This window comes from Rana temporaria, chromosome 4 (assembly GCF_905171775.1).
Source record: "Rana temporaria chromosome 4, aRanTem1.1, whole genome shotgun sequence".
Taxonomy (NCBI): domain Eukaryota; kingdom Metazoa; phylum Chordata; class Amphibia; order Anura; family Ranidae; genus Rana; species Rana temporaria.
The window spans coordinates 182,936,109-182,953,457 of NC_053492.1; the positions used below are offsets into that span (position 1 = coordinate 182,936,109).

General features: G+C 42.0%; 2 protein-coding genes across 5 annotated transcripts in view; one reads left to right on the forward strand and one right to left on the reverse strand.

Annotated features, from left to right (window-relative positions):
• Positions 1–2,993, forward strand: part of B3GNT5 (UDP-GlcNAc:betaGal beta-1,3-N-acetylglucosaminyltransferase 5) — a 37,211-nt gene extending 34,218 nt beyond the window's left edge. For both annotated transcript variants that reach the window (XM_040349453.1, XM_040349452.1), the window contains exon 2: positions 1,220–2,993. In XM_040349453.1, the coding sequence (XP_040205387.1) occupies positions 1,389–2,543 (1,155 nt within the window). In that variant the 5' untranslated portion in view covers positions 1,220–1,388 and the 3' untranslated portion in view covers positions 2,544–2,993. The remainder of the gene's footprint in view (positions 1–1,219) is intronic.
• Positions 1–17,349, reverse strand: part of MCF2L2 (MCF.2 cell line derived transforming sequence-like 2) — a 366,799-nt gene that overhangs the window by 164,012 nt on the left and 185,438 nt on the right. The window lies entirely within an intron of this gene.

Consider the following 17,349-nt stretch of genomic DNA (forward strand, 5'->3'; position numbering starts at 1 on the left):
GAGAAGCCAGCGCGGGACTTTCAAAGGGGTCAGGTAAGTAAACGGGGAAATTAAATTAAGGTGAAAAAACCTATACCTTTACAACCCCTTTAAGCATTTGTTGGTAGTGTATACACACTCCAAATCTATTTTTCAGTATGTTTTACATCATGCCTCCATGTTTTAGTAAGCAAGTTTTTATGTTTCTGTAATGTGCAAAAAATGAATACCAATTGTAGAAGTGCACCTCGCGTTCATCAGCCATGCATAATGAATATATTGCACCAAAGCATGTAATGCGTGTTTCCGCAATGCAGTAATGGGCCCTAAGCCACTGCTTCACAATAAGCAGTAGCATAGTTGGCCTTTTGTGTGGCTGTCAAGTCTATTCACTTCTGAATTTTCTAGTGGTAGTGGTCACCAGGAAAACTAGAAGGGGCGAATTCCCTATTGGGCACCATTTATTAAAACAAAAATAAAGGTAGTATTTTTTAGATACAATTTGAAAATGGCCTCACACCATTATCATTTCTCAAAGTGATACTAATGTCTAATTTTCTTGGGTTAAAAATTACATGTTATACTTATCTGCTCTGTGCAATGGTTTTACACAGAGCAGCCCAGATCCTGTTCTCGGGCCCTTTACTGGCACACCTAGCCCCTCTCTCCTGCCAAGTCCCCCCACAACAAGCGGTCACAGAGCCACGTTTCGGCCCTGCTGCCTCTCTCTCCTTGGCTCACTGACTTTGACAGCAGCAGGAGCCAATGGCGCTGCACTGCCGTCTTAGCCAATGAGAGGGAGAGTCCAAGGCAGCCGAGACACTGCTGTAAAATCACTGGCTAGAGATGGGGCTCAGGTAAGTATTAAGGGGGCTACTGCACACAGGTTTTTTTTTATTTATTTTTTATTATCTTAATGCATAGAATGCATTAAGTAAAAAAAAAAAACTTTGGACTTTACAACTTGAGTTTATTTTATTTTTTGGCACCCTCCATTAGACATCTGCCTCCATTTGCATACCTTTTGACAAACCAACTCTTAGTTTTAAATTTCAGCAAAAAACATGTCATCTCTTACAGGTCAGTCTAGTTCAGGTTAATTTTTGCATTTAGAAAGAGAACATGCTCTGCATTCAGTGATTGCTAGCTACTGACTACACATTGGTGGATTTACTTTAACAAAGCATAGTTTACATGATCTAAAAATGGGCATAACTTTTTTTTTTTTCCTCTATTTCAGGTGGTCGTCTATGAATCAAATAGCATGGATACTTTATATTTGAAGAGTTGGCCTTGCTTTTGGAAAAGTTTCTTGGATGTGTGACTTACGTCTTCATTTACAATGATCCTTTATGTTGGAGATAAGGCTGACTTTCTGAGAACTATATGAATCTGGTGTAAACGTTTAAATGTGCAAGCTCCCCAGAATGTATCTTACTAGCAGGAAGTTAAGAAGATGCCAGTTTCTTCAAGTAATGGCCTCTTGTTTTGTGGTGTCTTTCATGCTGATGTGGGTTCAGGATGACAATGATTTTGTAAACCACATAAAATCTTACTCCTACCGATATTTTATAAACCGTTATGGTTTTGTGAATAGTAGCTTGACCGTTGTGCGAGAGAAATCTGACAGCTCGAGGAACTTCAAGTACTTGATTAGTAATAAAGACAAATGCCAGGAGGAGGATGTGCTGCTCCTGCTGTTTGTAAAGACCTCGCCAGAAAACCGAAGACGGCGTGATGCAATCAGGTCCACCTGGGGCAATGAAGATTTCATACGTTCCCAGTATGCTGCCAACATCAAGGTCATGTTTGCTCTTGGAGTAGATCAGGACCCTATAAAACGCAATCTGCAACAGAAGCAGCTCGAAATGGAAAACAAAGTCTATCATGACTTGATACAGCAAGAGTTCCTGGACACATTTCACAATTTAACTCTAAAGTTACTCCTGCAGTTTGGATGGGTGAATACATACTGTCGCGATGCAAAGTTTATTATGACAGCAGATGATGACATCTTTGTTCATACCCCCAATTTGATTTCATACTTGAAAGATATGGATCTAATGGGTGTCCAAGATTTCTGGATTGGTAGAGTACATCGTGGATCGCCTCCAGTAAGGAACAAAAATAGCAAGTATTATGTCCCATATAAAATGTATCCGTGGACTGCTTATCCTGATTACACTGCAGGGGCTGCCTATGTCGTTTCTCGGGATGTGGCAGCCAAAGTGTATGAAGCATCACAGACATTAAATACCAGCTTATACATCGATGATGTTTTCATGGGAATTTGTGCCAATAAAATGGGGATTGTTCCTCAACATCACTTGTTCTTTTCAGGGGAAGGTAAGGCGCCCTATCACCAGTGCATCTATAACAGGATGATGACATCTCATGGACACATTGATGATCTTTTTTCTTTGTGGAAGCAAGCCACTGATCCTAAAGTGAAAGATTTAACATCTGGCTTCTGGGGACACGCCTACTGCAAGGTGGTTAACATTCTGCTTCTTTGCAAGTTTCAATATGATGGAACATATCCATGTTCTGCTGCATGGTCCTAATGTTCTGCATAAGTATTTGTGGTTAGTTGGCCAATTCTGGTGCTGGATCAGAGACCTGCAAGTGAAATCACTATATAGCTAAACTAACATTCTTTCTGTGGGCACTATTTTCAAAGGAAAACTGGGTCAAAGACAACTAAATGGATACAAATTTACATTCATAGTTTGCACTAGCACAAGAACATTTGGAATATGATTCCTACAGGCAACACCTACTTTTTTTTTTTGCACAAGTTTGTGTGTGTTGCATAAATACAAACATTCGGCGCTGTGCTACCTAAAACTAAGGATATGATTGTTGGCCCAACTAATGGGAAATAAAATCCATGTCTAAGTGTTAATTTCAAAGCCAGAGATCTAAGGGATTCTTAATATGTTTGGGTGCAAGTAAACCCTTGGCTTAAATTACATATGATTTATCCAGCAAATAAACCAAAGTGCTGCATCTAATAGCAAGTTTATTTTTTACTTAATATTATTTGGTAAAACCCATCCCTACCTTTACATAGCAGTATCCTGGAAAATAAAATACTACTTCCAAGTAGAGTAGGGTAAGATAAAGTTTCTCCTGCCATGATCCTATTGGAGGACACGATCTTCTCTGATGTAATTTCTTGTGTTGGGCAGTTTCACACTGGGACAGTGAGGGCATCGGCGGTAAAGCGCCGCTAGTTTCAGCGGTGCTTTACAGTCGTTTTGGGTGCTCTTTTCGTCAGCTAGCGGGCGCTTTTAACCCCAGCTAGCTGCTGAAGAAGGGATTGATACAGGTGCTTCGGCAGCGGTACCCATTAATTTCACTGGGCAGGGGTGCTTTAGGAGTGGGGTATACACAGCTCCTAAACCGCACCAAAGATGCTGCTTGCAGGACTTTTTTTTTTAACGTCCCACAAGCGCACAGCTCCAGTGTGAAAGCACACACTGGAGTGATACAAGAGGCACTTTGCAGGTGCTAATTTTAAACGTCTGTAAAGCGCCTCAGTGTGAAAGTAGCCTTGCAGGATTAGGGCCCTTTCACACGTACGGACCGTATGTCCGCATTTTCATCCGCCCGTTTGCGGATGAAAACGGGACATACATGGGTCCCTATGTGATTACGGGTGTCAGCGGATGAACATCTGCTGACACCCGGAATTTGTCCGCCTCCGCAAAGATCCGCATTTGCAGACTGAAGAAATCCTACTTTTTCTTCCGTCTGCCGGATCGGATGAACACGGACATACGGTCCGTGTTCGTCCGATCCCCCATAGGGGAGAGCGGAGGAAACACAGGGCGGTCCCTGCATAGTGTGCGGGGACCGCCCTGTCAGCTGCCAGCTCAGCGGGGATTTTATGGAGGATCCCCGCTGAGCTGTACGGACACACGGAGCGGATCATTACTGATCCGCTCTGTGTGAAAGGGCCCTTAGACTTTTTCCCATGAACTTCCACGTGGATACGATATAAAATTTGTTACTGTTGCAATTATTTATTTTTTTTTCAGAGGGAAAAAAAAACTACTGTGCCTAGGGTCCAGGTTAAGTAAGTGCTGTCAGACTTGGGCTGGCCATGCACAATATACCGCGACTAAAAAATCGAAGCAGTCAGGTGAAAAATTGTTGGCAGAAAGGAGCTGCATCCAATTGGATACCCGCTGGTAATTTGACAGGCAGAGCAGGTTGTTTCAATACAATGGTTGCAGCAGGAGATATGTCCACTGGCACTGTTAATGGCCTACTTTAAGGTCTATCCATCCTACATACAACCCCCCATCCTTTATTTTAATAAAAAAAGCAGTTTTGAGTACCATTGTGTGAAGAATTTGCATGCTGAAATTCCCACTTTAATAAACTGTAGAATAAACTGCACAAAGGCAGCTTTTTTGGGGGGGGAAGGCGTTCTGTGATTTGTCGATGTGGTGAGGCAGAGCAGCAACATCAGTCTTAACCTTGTCTATTCAGAGAACATTTGCATTTAGTGGAGCTCCACCCAAAAGGGAAAGCGCCTCTTGTCCCCCCCCCCCCCCCCCCGGTTTTGACAGGTACCCGCTCCCACTGTCGGGTGCGTTTGGCGTGGCAAACGCGTGGAAAGTTCAGCCCCTCCTCCTTCCCCCCGCCTCTGGACCAGTCACAAAGCACAGTGTGCACGCACACTAAGGAATCGGCTGTGTTTTAAGAATGCTGATGACAGTACCCGAGAGCCGACTAAAAAAAAACAGCTGGGGTGAGGACACGGCTGGATTTGTAGACAGGTAATTGTCCTAATATTAAAAGTCAGCAGCTACAGTATTTTATATCAACAGAATTGCCAACAACTGTGAACAGATGCCATCTAGCAGCTATTTTGATTACACCTTCATACTACATAGTTGTGGACAAATTTCAATGGTCGTATAAATCTGCAAAAACATCTGACTGAACAAAGTTTTTTTTCTCTGCTTAATCTTGTATGAAAAGCTAGTAAAAAGAATTTATTTTTAAACACCGGCAGTGTTTTAACCTGAATTAAGCTAACAGAGCTATAGTACCTAATTCATTTGTTGTGTTTTTAATACCAAATGTTCATTTGAAGTTTGGAAATGTGTTGCTGTTAAAATATAACCAGTCCTAATTTTCATATGGCATACAGAAGTTTCTGCTGTAGAATATCCCTGCTTCTCTTATCTTATCTATCTGGCAGCTATTTGTGCATTGCCCATATCACAGTCCTGTCCAGATATGCACATAAGTGTATCTAAAATGTCTGGCAGCCGAGGTGGCGGGCTGCCACTGTTCAGTTAGGACAAAAGAAAAAACACTGTTTTGTCTCTTTATTTATTTTTAGAATTGCATCTTGGTCTTGTCAGGGCCGGCGCTAGCACAAGGCAACATGGGCACTCGCCTTGCTGCGCCAGGGAACAGGGTGGAAAATTGACAGTGTCACTGTGTCAGTGTCTCTCTCGTCTCTGTGAGTCCCAGGATTACATTCAGCAGGCATCTCCCGCTGTGTATTGGGACTTAGTGTGTTAACTTTGGCCGTGCTGTGAGAAAAGTCCTGCCCTCCTCCTAGATCAGCTTGTGTGATAGGCAGAACAATGCGTCTATCACACAAGCTGATCTAGGAGGAGGGCGGGACTTTTCTCACCGCGCGGCCAAAGTTTTCACACTAAGCTCGGATACACACACCGGGAGATGCCTGCTGTGTGTGAAGTGTAGAGGAGGAGGGAGGGGAGTGCTGCAGCCACACTGGCAGTGTGTGTGATAAGTTCTCTCTCATCTCACGCTGCCCCGGCAGCCCCTCCTCTCTTCTCGTCCATCCCTATTTGCTTGTGACATCATCTGGGATGGACAAGAAGAGATTAGAGGCTGCCGGGGCAACGTGACATGAGAGAGAACTTATCACAGATCCTTCCTGCATACTGGCTGTGCTCCAATCTGCCCTGATGTGTGCCAATATGCCCTGATGTGTGCCAAGTGCCCTGATGTGCCATGTGTCCTGATGTCCGTGCCCTGATGTCCTGTGCCCCAGTCTGCTGTGCCTCAATGTCGTGTGCCCTGATGTGCTGTGCCCTTTACCCTGATGTGGCCTGGTGTGCTGTACTATGATGTGCTATGCCCTGATGTTCACTGTGCCCTGATGTGCTGTGCCCTGCCCTGTGCCCTGATGTGCACTGTACCCTTATGGGGGGGGGCGTCAAAATGCACCTTTGCCTGAGTTGGCAAAAATCCTTGCACCGGCCCTGGGTCTTGTACAGTGTTATTACAGTGGGGGTAAATGCTATAACTTATTACTGAAGATACAATATTGCTTTGTGTTTGGAGGCAAACATTTTGTTTTGCATTAAACATTCAATTCGGTCATGTCTCACGCTGCTTTAGAACTTTGCAAATCTCTTCCTTGGAGGCTTTCAACTTCATGGGGACATGAGGATTTACTTGTGTTGGACTGAGAAGCTTTTGTTTCTTCCCAAATGGACATGTAATGTAAATTGGGTGCCAGGATATTGTGGAAAAGAATGTTCAGCACTAATCTGCAAGTTCCTCTATCTCTACAGTGAACTATTAAACAACTTTGATGGAAACCATTTTTGAACTATCAATAGGGTTTAAGTCCAGTATGCTGGTTTTAAAACTTCTTGCATATGATGGGGTCTAATATCAAGCTTTAAGTAAAGTTTTTTTTAAATTTTTTCTTAGAGACAGAAAATCTAATTGGTGCTTCAGCATTCATTTAACCAGTACCACAGATTGCACACTCAAAGGACTGGGCATTTCATTGATTTTCAATCATGATGAGATGGTTAGTTCGTTAACATCCAGCACAGATTTTATGTTGGCGATACGCCACCTCTGTCCAAGCCATTGTTGCTTTTATTTATATATATATATATATATATATATATATATATATATATATATATAATATGCACACATACACACATACACTTTGTCAAGCACTGGTTGATAACTGTGCAATTTTATACATTTTGCGATTTTGATCGTTTTTTGCTCATAGGTAAAATTGTTCTTTTATGAATTACAGCGGGTCTGTTTTCCAAAAAAACATATATTTTTATACAAAATGGAACTGCGTATTTATTCTTGAAGCTGTGAAGACATCGGATGTGAAAATTGTCTGAGCTTTTAGAAGCAATGATACAGGGTTACCAGACTAGTTTCTGTGCAGTGGTGAGAGAACTTGCAAAGTCTTCTATGATCCATTCAGAATTTATTTACAGCCCAGAATTCTATAGTTATGTTGGGATTTAATCCACAGCTCAACATACACATTAGGAATATATTTAGTGGGTTGAATATTTTGGGTTGCTACAGTGGAAACGGTTGAAGGTGTTTATCTGCTGCTCGTAACAACAAGGTCTCCAGTCAAACGGGAATGTGCAGCAAATGATTTTTAGCTTCTTTTTTTTTATTGGTATGTTTTTGTTATTTATATTAAGTTTACCTAAATGATTTAAACTGTTTTTGTATTTACAAAGAACTGTTTTCAATAAATTGAATGTAAACTCGACTTCATAGTGTTAATATAAACCATATTAAAAATATTTGTGTCGTCTGTAATCATGTCAAGTGCTCATGGGTGTTCTTCAGTGTGCTTTATCACCTACTGCTTTTTAATTTGTTCAAGTGAAGTTGGAACAGAGCTGGAGTGACTTTACTGGTTGCACAAATGCTGCACTTTAGTGTTCGATAAATGCTGACATGTTCATTGCTCCAGTGCAAAACAAGTGAGCAAGAAGAATCCCCCTTGAGGAAAATACCTGGCTGGGATGAAACTTCATTCTCTGTGAATTAATAAACCCTTCTAGCAGCATTAATAAAGCTTTGGATACCCTGAGACAAATGCAGCATAAAGCAAAGTGACAGTGAACTACACTAAGCATATACAGCCAAGCCTAAAGCTGGCTATAGACGGTTATTTATAGACTGCAGGAAACGCCTAATATATTCCTCCTTCCACACCAGGGAGGTGGATTGAGAAATCCCCATGTTGGGACATTGTATTCTGACTATGACCCACTGCTGTCAAAATACACTGATCAGTGGCAGCAGCCGGAGATCGAGAGATTTTTAACATGTCTCTTTGACAGTAGTCAATCCAGTGTTGCACAGGGATGGCCACACGCTGAACAGACCAAATCTTGTTCAGCATATAACCAGCTTTAGGCATCAAACGGACACTATGAATGTTCATGGATGCAGCATTACTGCTCTGCTGGGGGCAGTGTGAAAAAAACATTAATTTGCATAATAAGTAAAAGCAGCAGTCTATAGAGCTTAGTAAGGCAATCTGTGTTCAGTTTAACTTTGCAAAAAGAATGTATGGGTTTATGGTTCTTGTCATTATTTGAGAAGACTTGGATTGTAAATACACATAAGATTGTCCACAATACCATCCACAGAGCAGAATAGGACATGCTATAGGTCAGTCATTTCTATGCTGCATGGGTAGTTTTCCTGCACATGTTGGATGTGAATAGAAGGACCCAAAAGCAGTAAGAGGAAAGCTTGGCATTCTACATTTTTTTTTTTTTTTTTTTTTTCAGACCTATCCTGCCCCTCCAACAAATATAATGGATAAATATATAGACAATGGTCATGTCAAGCTAGCCTCATCCTTGCCACAATATACTATAGCTTTACTATTCACCTTTTTGTATGTGCTTGAAGTCGCCATCATCTGGACACATGTAAATTTAAACTTCTATTTCTCTTTTGTCAGAAAATGTTCAAACTGTTAGGAATGTTTTATGTGTTAACATTTAGTATCTGACAAGGAGAAATAGGGAATTATGCTATTGCCAATGATTGCCAAAAGTTTTTGATCTGATGACAAAAATTGTTTTTACCCAAGATAGGTATTTTTATTAAAATAGACACGTTTCAACCTAGCTTGATGAAAATGGATGTATTTGAAAATTATACCATTCTATAAGCAAAAGTAGGTGGCCAGAATGAATTGAATAAATGTATTGTTTAAAGCGTATTGTTTAAAGCGTATCTAAACCGAAAGACAAAAGATCTTTATATATTGCAGCTTACCAATCCTTAGATTTGGTGGCTGCATTCATTTTCTGTTATGGGGTGTGTGTTAGTGGGCGTCCTGACACCCCTGCTCGCCCCCTCCCCCCTCAAGAGGCTTTCTCCACACCAGGAAGAAAGCCTTGCATTACGGTGGTGAGTTACAGACAGAAGAACAGGAAGTGAGCATTTCTCAGAAGAAATTAGGACATTTAAAAGCAAAAGTGAAGGATGAGTTTAAGTGAAGAAGGACTGCACTAAGGTAAAGGAAGCTATTTAGGGAAAAACATTTTTTTCCTTTACAACCCTTTTAAGCCTATTGCACACAGGCCAAATGTCGGGCAACGTCGGCCTGTTCAATAAATGCGGCGGACATTCGGCCCGTGTGTATGGCAGCCAGTCTGACAAAAGCTGGTTGAGCATGCTGGGAAACCAGCAGCCAACCGGTTCTTGATCGGCACTCTCAACTAATAGCTGAGAGCGCCGACTGGAGTGTTCTGGTGGGGAGCCCTCCCCCTTTCTAAACACAATAGCACAGCAGGGGCGCTTGCTGTACTAACATTGGATTGTTGGTACATGGGCTCTGACCAGAGCTGTGTGTACTAGGCTTTAGGCCCTATTCATACCTGTCAATTTTTTTTAGCTCCTTCTGAACCGGCCGAGATTTGTACCGTCTATGGCCAGCCTTAGGGTGAAGGTTGCATGAAGACAACCTTGGAGAGCAACACTGGCTGGAGAGAGTAGTGTTGGATAAATTGGTAGATTATATGTACCTAACTGCCAAACAATTTTAAAAAAAAATAAAGCGTCTTTGATTTTGCCTGTAATGCCTCCATAGCCTTGCATATGATTTCTTTCTAGGTCGTTTATAAATGCAATTTAAAACAGAACATTAGTAATTATGTAAACTTCTATGTAATTTTGGAATGTAAGGATGTGGTTCTTGTGTCTGGGAGACAAAGAAGTGTGAGTGTGTGTGTGTGTGTGTGTGTGTGTGTGTGTGTGTGTTATAATATGATGCTCACTGACAGTTTTATGATCTTTACATCAAACCCTAGCAAAATGAACACAGCACACAAATTACACATTTCATAAATGGTGCACACTTGCGTTTATCTTTGGTAAACATTTGATTTACCAGGCTAGCTAGAGAGCCAGGACCTCAGCCTTATTTACAAGCGCTGTCATCACTGAAGCTCACATTAAAAATTCAAGGTGAAAGGAAAAACGTTTCTACGTGTTCTGTAGTAACTATGGAAATGAATATGACGTACAGTAAACATTGTTATCTTCCTTGATGAGCGCTGTCCTAAACACATGAGAATCATTTAAAAAAAAAAAAACATTGGATTTCTGCTACTACCAAAGAGAGATGGTAGAGCACACATTTTCTTGAAAGCTAAAATTTATGGCTAATTTCAGAATAATGAAACGGTAGCTGAATTGACATGGATAGTCTTTGTTCTTGCATAGGGTGGTAAATATTGTATGGTAAATTAAAATAATAAATTACAAACATTACACTAGAAAGTAGAGCACCTGATTCTCCATTATGCATAGGCAACAGGTTCTCTGTGCTGTCAGAACTTATTTTTGTACTTAACAGAATATTATAGGTTTTTCTGAAAATGTGCCCAGACATTCTCCTTTACAATGTACCTAATGGATATTTATTTTTTATTTTTTTGGTGCCATTATACATTCACATGCTTTATTAGTATACAGCAGTGCATCTTTAGAAACCATTTTCTGCTTCTCAAAGTATGGGTACCATTAGTCTGTTTCCTGGGGACAGTCCCCGATTAGAGGGGTCTGTCCCCAGAAAAAAAGCATCCCTAGAGTAATTTCTGACTGCCTTATGGCAGAGACATCGCTGGTGCCAGGTACCCGCATTTTTGACGGGGTGCCCCAAGTCTTGACACTGATGTTAAAGCGGGAGTTCACCCATTTATTTAATTGTTGCCCTTTTCCCCTTAGATTCCTGCTCGTTTGGTCTAGGGGAATCGGCTATTTGTTTTAAAATATGATCCGTACTTACCCGTTTTCGAGATGCATCAGCTTCTTCCATCGCTTCCGGGTATGGGTCTTCGAGAGTGGGCGTTCCTTCTTGATTGACAGTCTTCCGAGAGGCTTCCGACGGTCGCATCCATCGCGTCACTCGTAGCCGAAAGAAGCCGAACGTCTGCGCACCGACGTTCGGCTTCTTTCGGAAAATCGTGACGCGAAGGATGCGACCGTCGGAAGCCTCTTGGAAGACTGTCAATCAAGAAGGAACGCCCATTCCCGCAGCCCATACCCGGAAGCGACGGAGAGGATGCATCTCGTAAACGGGTAAGTACGGATCATATTTTAAAACCAATAGCCGATTCCCCTAGAGGCCTAGACAAAACAAGCATTAATCTAAGGGGAAAATGTGCTCTCTAACGGTGAACCTCCGCTTTAAGCTTCAGTGCTGATGTCCAGTGTCCCTTGCACTCCATGCATTTTTACACCCCTGTGCTCCTGCGCATTACACACTCCTGAGCTCCTGTGCATTACACCATTCAGTCCTGACCCATTTGTTTTTCATAATGCACTCCTGACCTCTGCGGTCTGTGTGTGATACTCAGGTTTTATTTACCCATACCCCTTGAAGACCCTCCCACTGCAAATTTGCCACATGTTGTGTTACACTATGTGATTTATTATTGCTCTGTGTCTTTAACTACTTCAGCCCTGGATCATATTGCTGGTCAAAGACCAGGCCACTTTTTGCGATTCGGCACTGCGTCGCTTTAACTGACAATTGCGTGGTCGTGCGACGTGGCTCCCAAACAAAATTGGTGTTCTTTTATTTGTTGTGCTATAAACAAAAATAGAGCGACAATTTTGAAAAAAAAATAATATTTTTTACTTTTTGCTATAATAAATATCCCCCAAAAATATAAAAAAAAATAAAATGTTTCCCTCAGTTTAGGCCGATACGTATTCTTCTACAAAAAAAAAATCGCAATAAGCGTTTATTGATTGGTTTGCGCAAAAGTTATAGCGTTTACAAAATAGGGTAAAGTTTTATGGCATTTTTATAAAAAAAAATGTTTTACTAGTAATGGCGGCGATCAGTGATTTTTATTAGTACTGTGACATTATGGCGGACACTTTTGACATATTTTTGGGACCATTGGCATTTGTATAGTGATCAGTGCTATAAAAATGCATTGATTACTATAAAAATGCCACTGGCAGGGAAGGGGTTAAGTATGTTCCCTGGGTGTGTTCTAACTGAAGGGGGGGGTGGACTGACTAGGGGAAATGACTGATCGCTGTTCATACATTGTATGAACAGCCAGTCAGGCATTTCTCCCCCTGACAGGACCGGGAGCTGTGTATTTACACACACAGCTCCCGGTTCTCGCTCTGTAACGAGCGATCGCGGGTGCCCGGCGGTGATCATGACCATCAGGGGCGAGCGGGAGGGGGGGGGGCGCGCCCCTATTGGCTGCTCGGCGAGATGACGTATAATGGCTGGTCGGCAAGCAGTTAAGCTCTGTTCCCTTCTATTTAGCTGAAATTTCTCACCATAGTTCCTTATATTCCCCTCCACTCCACACTTCTTTCTTTCTTTCTTTCTTTCTTTCAACTGCAACGTTTTTCTATCTATGAATATCCATCATTAAACGGAACATTCAAAAGGATTCATCGTCTGTCTCTCGTAACAGTGAGTTATTCATGGAGTTAAGCTGTCTGAATTGATGCAAGGGATAAATAGAACACCAGGTAGTGTAAGCCCTACATGAGCTGGAGATAAAGTTTATGGCCTTGTAGTTGAAACTGAACACCACACCCACAATTCATTGTTTTGCGCTATGCACACCACATCATTTTTCTGCTTGTGTTGCCAAAAGCATTTGTTTTTTTGCTGTTTTCAATATGTTTATTGAGTTTTTAGATAAACAAGAGATTCATAAACAAGCTCATTGATCGCCCGCGCAGGGGCTAGAAATGTGTGAAAATTACCAATGATCAATAATGTTCACAATTATCCTATGACATAGTGAAAATAGGGGATGGTATCAAAAAAGAGAGACTGCGTAAAATGCCCTATCCCCAAAATTGTCGCAGAAGGGGAGGCTCTTCTCCAGCAACCCCCCTCCATAGGAGGCAATAGCAGAAACCAGGACAGTGATAGACCAGAAAGAAAGCCAAAAGACAGAGAGAGGGGGTCATAGATAGGAGAGGGGAGCTTTTTGTTTTTTTAATACCTTCAGTGACTTATTCTAAAAGTCCATGACCAATTGTTTAAGTATGTGTTAAACATGTGTGTGATTTTGTGGGTGTGGTTTTTCCACTGATTTAGTTTTGAAAATATGGTAACTTTAACACAAAAGTAATTATAGACCAATCTTACAGAATCCAAGGTGTTGATTTAATAAAACCGAAGCGTGCAAAATCTGGTGCAGCTCTGCACAGAAACCAATCAGCTTACAGGTTTTATTGTCAAAACTTCATTGAACAAGCAGAAGTTGGAAGCTGATTGGCTACCATGCACAACTGCACCAGAATTTACACTCAAGTTTTAATAAATCAACCCCTGAATGTCTGGGTCATGTTCTTAGAATATAAGTATAGACATTTAGTTTTTACCCTGGTGGTGGCTAAATCATTGACGTGGTCAAGCATTTCTGGGAGCTAAGACTACAGCTGCTCAAAGTTCCTGCTGGCAGTCCCGATTTCGGCTGAGATTATAGAGAAATCTGTGTAGGTTTCTGCACAGATGTCAATGTAAATCGCGGGCCGAAATCGCAAAAAGTAGTACAGGAACTACTTTTTGAAATTGGTGCAGCGCCGCACCGATTAGAGCGGTGCCATTGCCGGCAATTCCCGGCAAATACTGCTATTTTGACATGCGATTTGACATGCCAAATCGCATGTCAAAACATACCAGTGTGAACCAGGCCTTCAACTATCAGTTTACTTTAATTAGAAAACAAATGAAAACACACACCTTTTCCATTACATATAATACTTTATAACACTTGAATAGATGATTCCCAGTGGGCCCAAGATGAAATATGCTACAGCTCTTGGTAACCTATCACAATTTCTTAAAGATTAGTCAGCTTTTTCATTTAAGGTGCATGAACTTATGGCAGTTAATCGGATATTATCTTTTTCTTCATGAGTATAGTAAACTGAGTTCTGTTCATACCTTTAAAAACAACAAAAATGGAGAAAGGACAACATTTTGTTCAGAGTGATATACTTGATTCCGTATTTAATTTTCCTAGGTATGAACCCGATTGGGCACCATGGACAAAAATGTATCCCCAAACCTCTGTCACAATGAGGGGGGATCAGCGAGAGGCTGCAAGAGTGGAACATGTTACAAGTGCCACCCTAAAAGACAGATGGAACATGTACCATGTTCCCAAAGGTGAACTTATCCTTTAAGGTCATGTATGCTGAGCATAATAAATATTCCAGCCCACCTATTGTCACACCCCTCGATTGGGTGTAATTAGATTTACAATCAGAGAATTTCCCCATGGCTGCATATGAAGTCCACTGGTCGTAGCTAAGCAGTTTCACTGGTCTTACCCTGCTACCTCAGAGGTGTATTATGTTTCCAATGTGGTGTCCATCATCTTGCTATTGAATGGGACTCGGTTACTCTTGATCTGATATATAATAACGCAATTACTTGAGCAACTGCAATCCTTTCATTGAGAACTACAGACTGACCACTGCTAAGGCTGTTGGGACTTGTAGTTTTCCATTCACAGAGCACTGTGAATGAGTGATATGGCCGAGCTGTGTTTTTTTTTTTTTTATTTTGACAGTTAGCAGGGAAGATGATATCAGTGATATAAGATCAAAGTGGTGGTAAGACTGAAAAAAATGGAGGTTGACTAATATCAATTTCTGTGACTTCAACAAGACTAGTTTAGTCGTTTTTTTCATCTTCATGGAAGCTTCTTTTTTTTTTTTTTTTTTTTTGCACCTCAGTTTAATAAAATAATTGATAACTGTGCTGGATTTGTTGCGGTTGTTGTGTAACAAAGTTCAGAATTAATCGAACATCCTTGCGTGTAGAAGAGGCGCCAGCAAAAGCTAAGGACACAATCAGTATAAACTGCTTAATTAAAGTGTGTAGATCAATTTACGCCGAAAACTATACAGGATGTGAATATGATTAAAATGACACTTCTCCCCCTGCTTGATATGTTTCCTTTGTGTTATGATTGCCCATTGTCTCTCACAGCTTTAGCCCTAATTTTCAGTCAGGATTATTATTGGCCAGTGTTTACATCAAGGCCTTGTGGACAGCTGTATAAATAATTGGGCCTCTCGTATGCATAATCTTGCTACCAGCAAAATCCTGCATAGAAATGTGCTCTGTACACATGTTACATTTGAGCAATGTTTACATTTGTACAGTACAAATGGCCCAGTTAATAAGACATACAGTGCATCTGGAAAGTATTCACAGCGCTTCACTTTTTTCACATTTTTATGTTACAGGCTTATTCCAAAATCAATTTAAATTTTTTATTTTCCTCTAAATTCTACAAGCAATGCCCCATAATGACAATGTGATAGAAGCTTTTTTGAAATCCTTTGCAAAGTTTTTTAAAAATAAAAGTCGAAAATATACATAAGTATTAACAGCCTTTACCATGACACTCAAAATCGAGCTTGGGTTGCATCCTGTTTTTACGGATCATCCTTGAGATGTTTCTACAAATGATTGGAGTCCACATGTGGTAAATTCAGTTGATTGAATATGATTTTAAAAGGCACATGCCTGTCTATGTAAGGTCCCACAGTTAACAGTGCATGTCAGAGCACAAACAAAGCCTTGAAGTCCAAGGTATTGTCTGTAGACCTCCGAGATAGGATTGTATGGAGGCACAGATCTGGGGAAGGGTACAGAAACATTTCTGCAGCATTGAAGGTCCCAATGGCCTTCATTATCCATAAATGGAAGGAGTTTGGAATGACCAGGATAAGGCAATCTAGGAAGCCCTTCAACCAGTGGCGGAACTACCACCATAGCGACCCACGCGGACGCTATGGGGCCCGCAGCCGAGTGAGGATCAGGGGGGCCCGGCAGGAACGTCGTTCACGTTAGCAGCCGTGGCTGCTTACACACACACTGCTCCAGGCACGCTCTGCCAATGAGAGCACACTGCCGAGGGATCTCCTAGAGACTTCACAGCTCTGACACAGCCGAAGGGAGACCGGGGATGCAGAAGATTTCATTTCCTGCCTCTGTGCCGTGCCGATTTCTGAAGATGAGGTCAGGTAGGTGGAGAAGCATGGCTTTCTATGTTGAGGAAGGAGGGGGTGAGAATTCCTGCCTGGGGGAGATTCTTTTGGTGGGGAGGTTAAGGAAAGGGGGTGGGTTTGGTTTTGGAGAAGGACCCCCCTCCCCCCTGTAAGTTTCTTGTAGAGAAGTTTACAGGGGGTGGTTATTGGCAGGGATTTGGTTCTGAGTGGGAAGTTTGTTAAATGAAGGGAGATATTATTTAGCATTAGAAATGAGGGAGATATTTTTGCCTTGAGGTGTGATCAGAGACAGGGGGGTTAATATTATGGGGATATATGAGGGAGGGTGGTGTTTTGCAGTGGGGAGTTTTGCTTGTGGGTGGGGGGTTCTTAAGCAGTAGAGGGGGGGGGGATTTTTTCCTTTAGTTCACACTGATGTGGCTCTGCAAGGTGTATTTTGTGTGGGCATTAAGGATGAGCTCCGGCGTGTTCGCATAGAACACGTGCAGAGCCCGCCAGGAAGTCGGCACCCACGCTGCGCTAATCACAGCCAGGCAGACATTTCCCGATGCTCGGCTGCAGAGATCGGGAAATGTCTGCCTGGCTGTGATTAGCGCAGCGCGGGTGCCGACTTCCTGGCGGGCTCTGCACGTGTTCTATGCGAACACGCCGGAGCTCATCCTTAGTGGGCATGGCAGCCCATTTATACTGTGTGGGCTGCTGTGCCTCCCTAAATACAAAGAAAAGGTCTATAGGACCCTCCACCATTTCTGGAGTCGCAGCCCGCACAGGAATCGCAAATGCAGAGCAGTTTCCAGTGTGGGTGTGATTTCTAGTGTGTGCAGCATGCCATTAGGATTAAGGGCCGGTTCATACTGCTGCAATGCGGGAACCCTGCAAATCCACTGGGGGTTCCCACATCGCATGTCTCCTGTCGGCAGTTCACACTGCCCCATATGAACTGCTGGGAGTGCCAATTAAAACTTAATGGCACCCCCAAATCAGTTCGCATATCGCAGTGCGATCTGCAAATTCGGACAGGAATTGAATCACATGGGTGTGAAC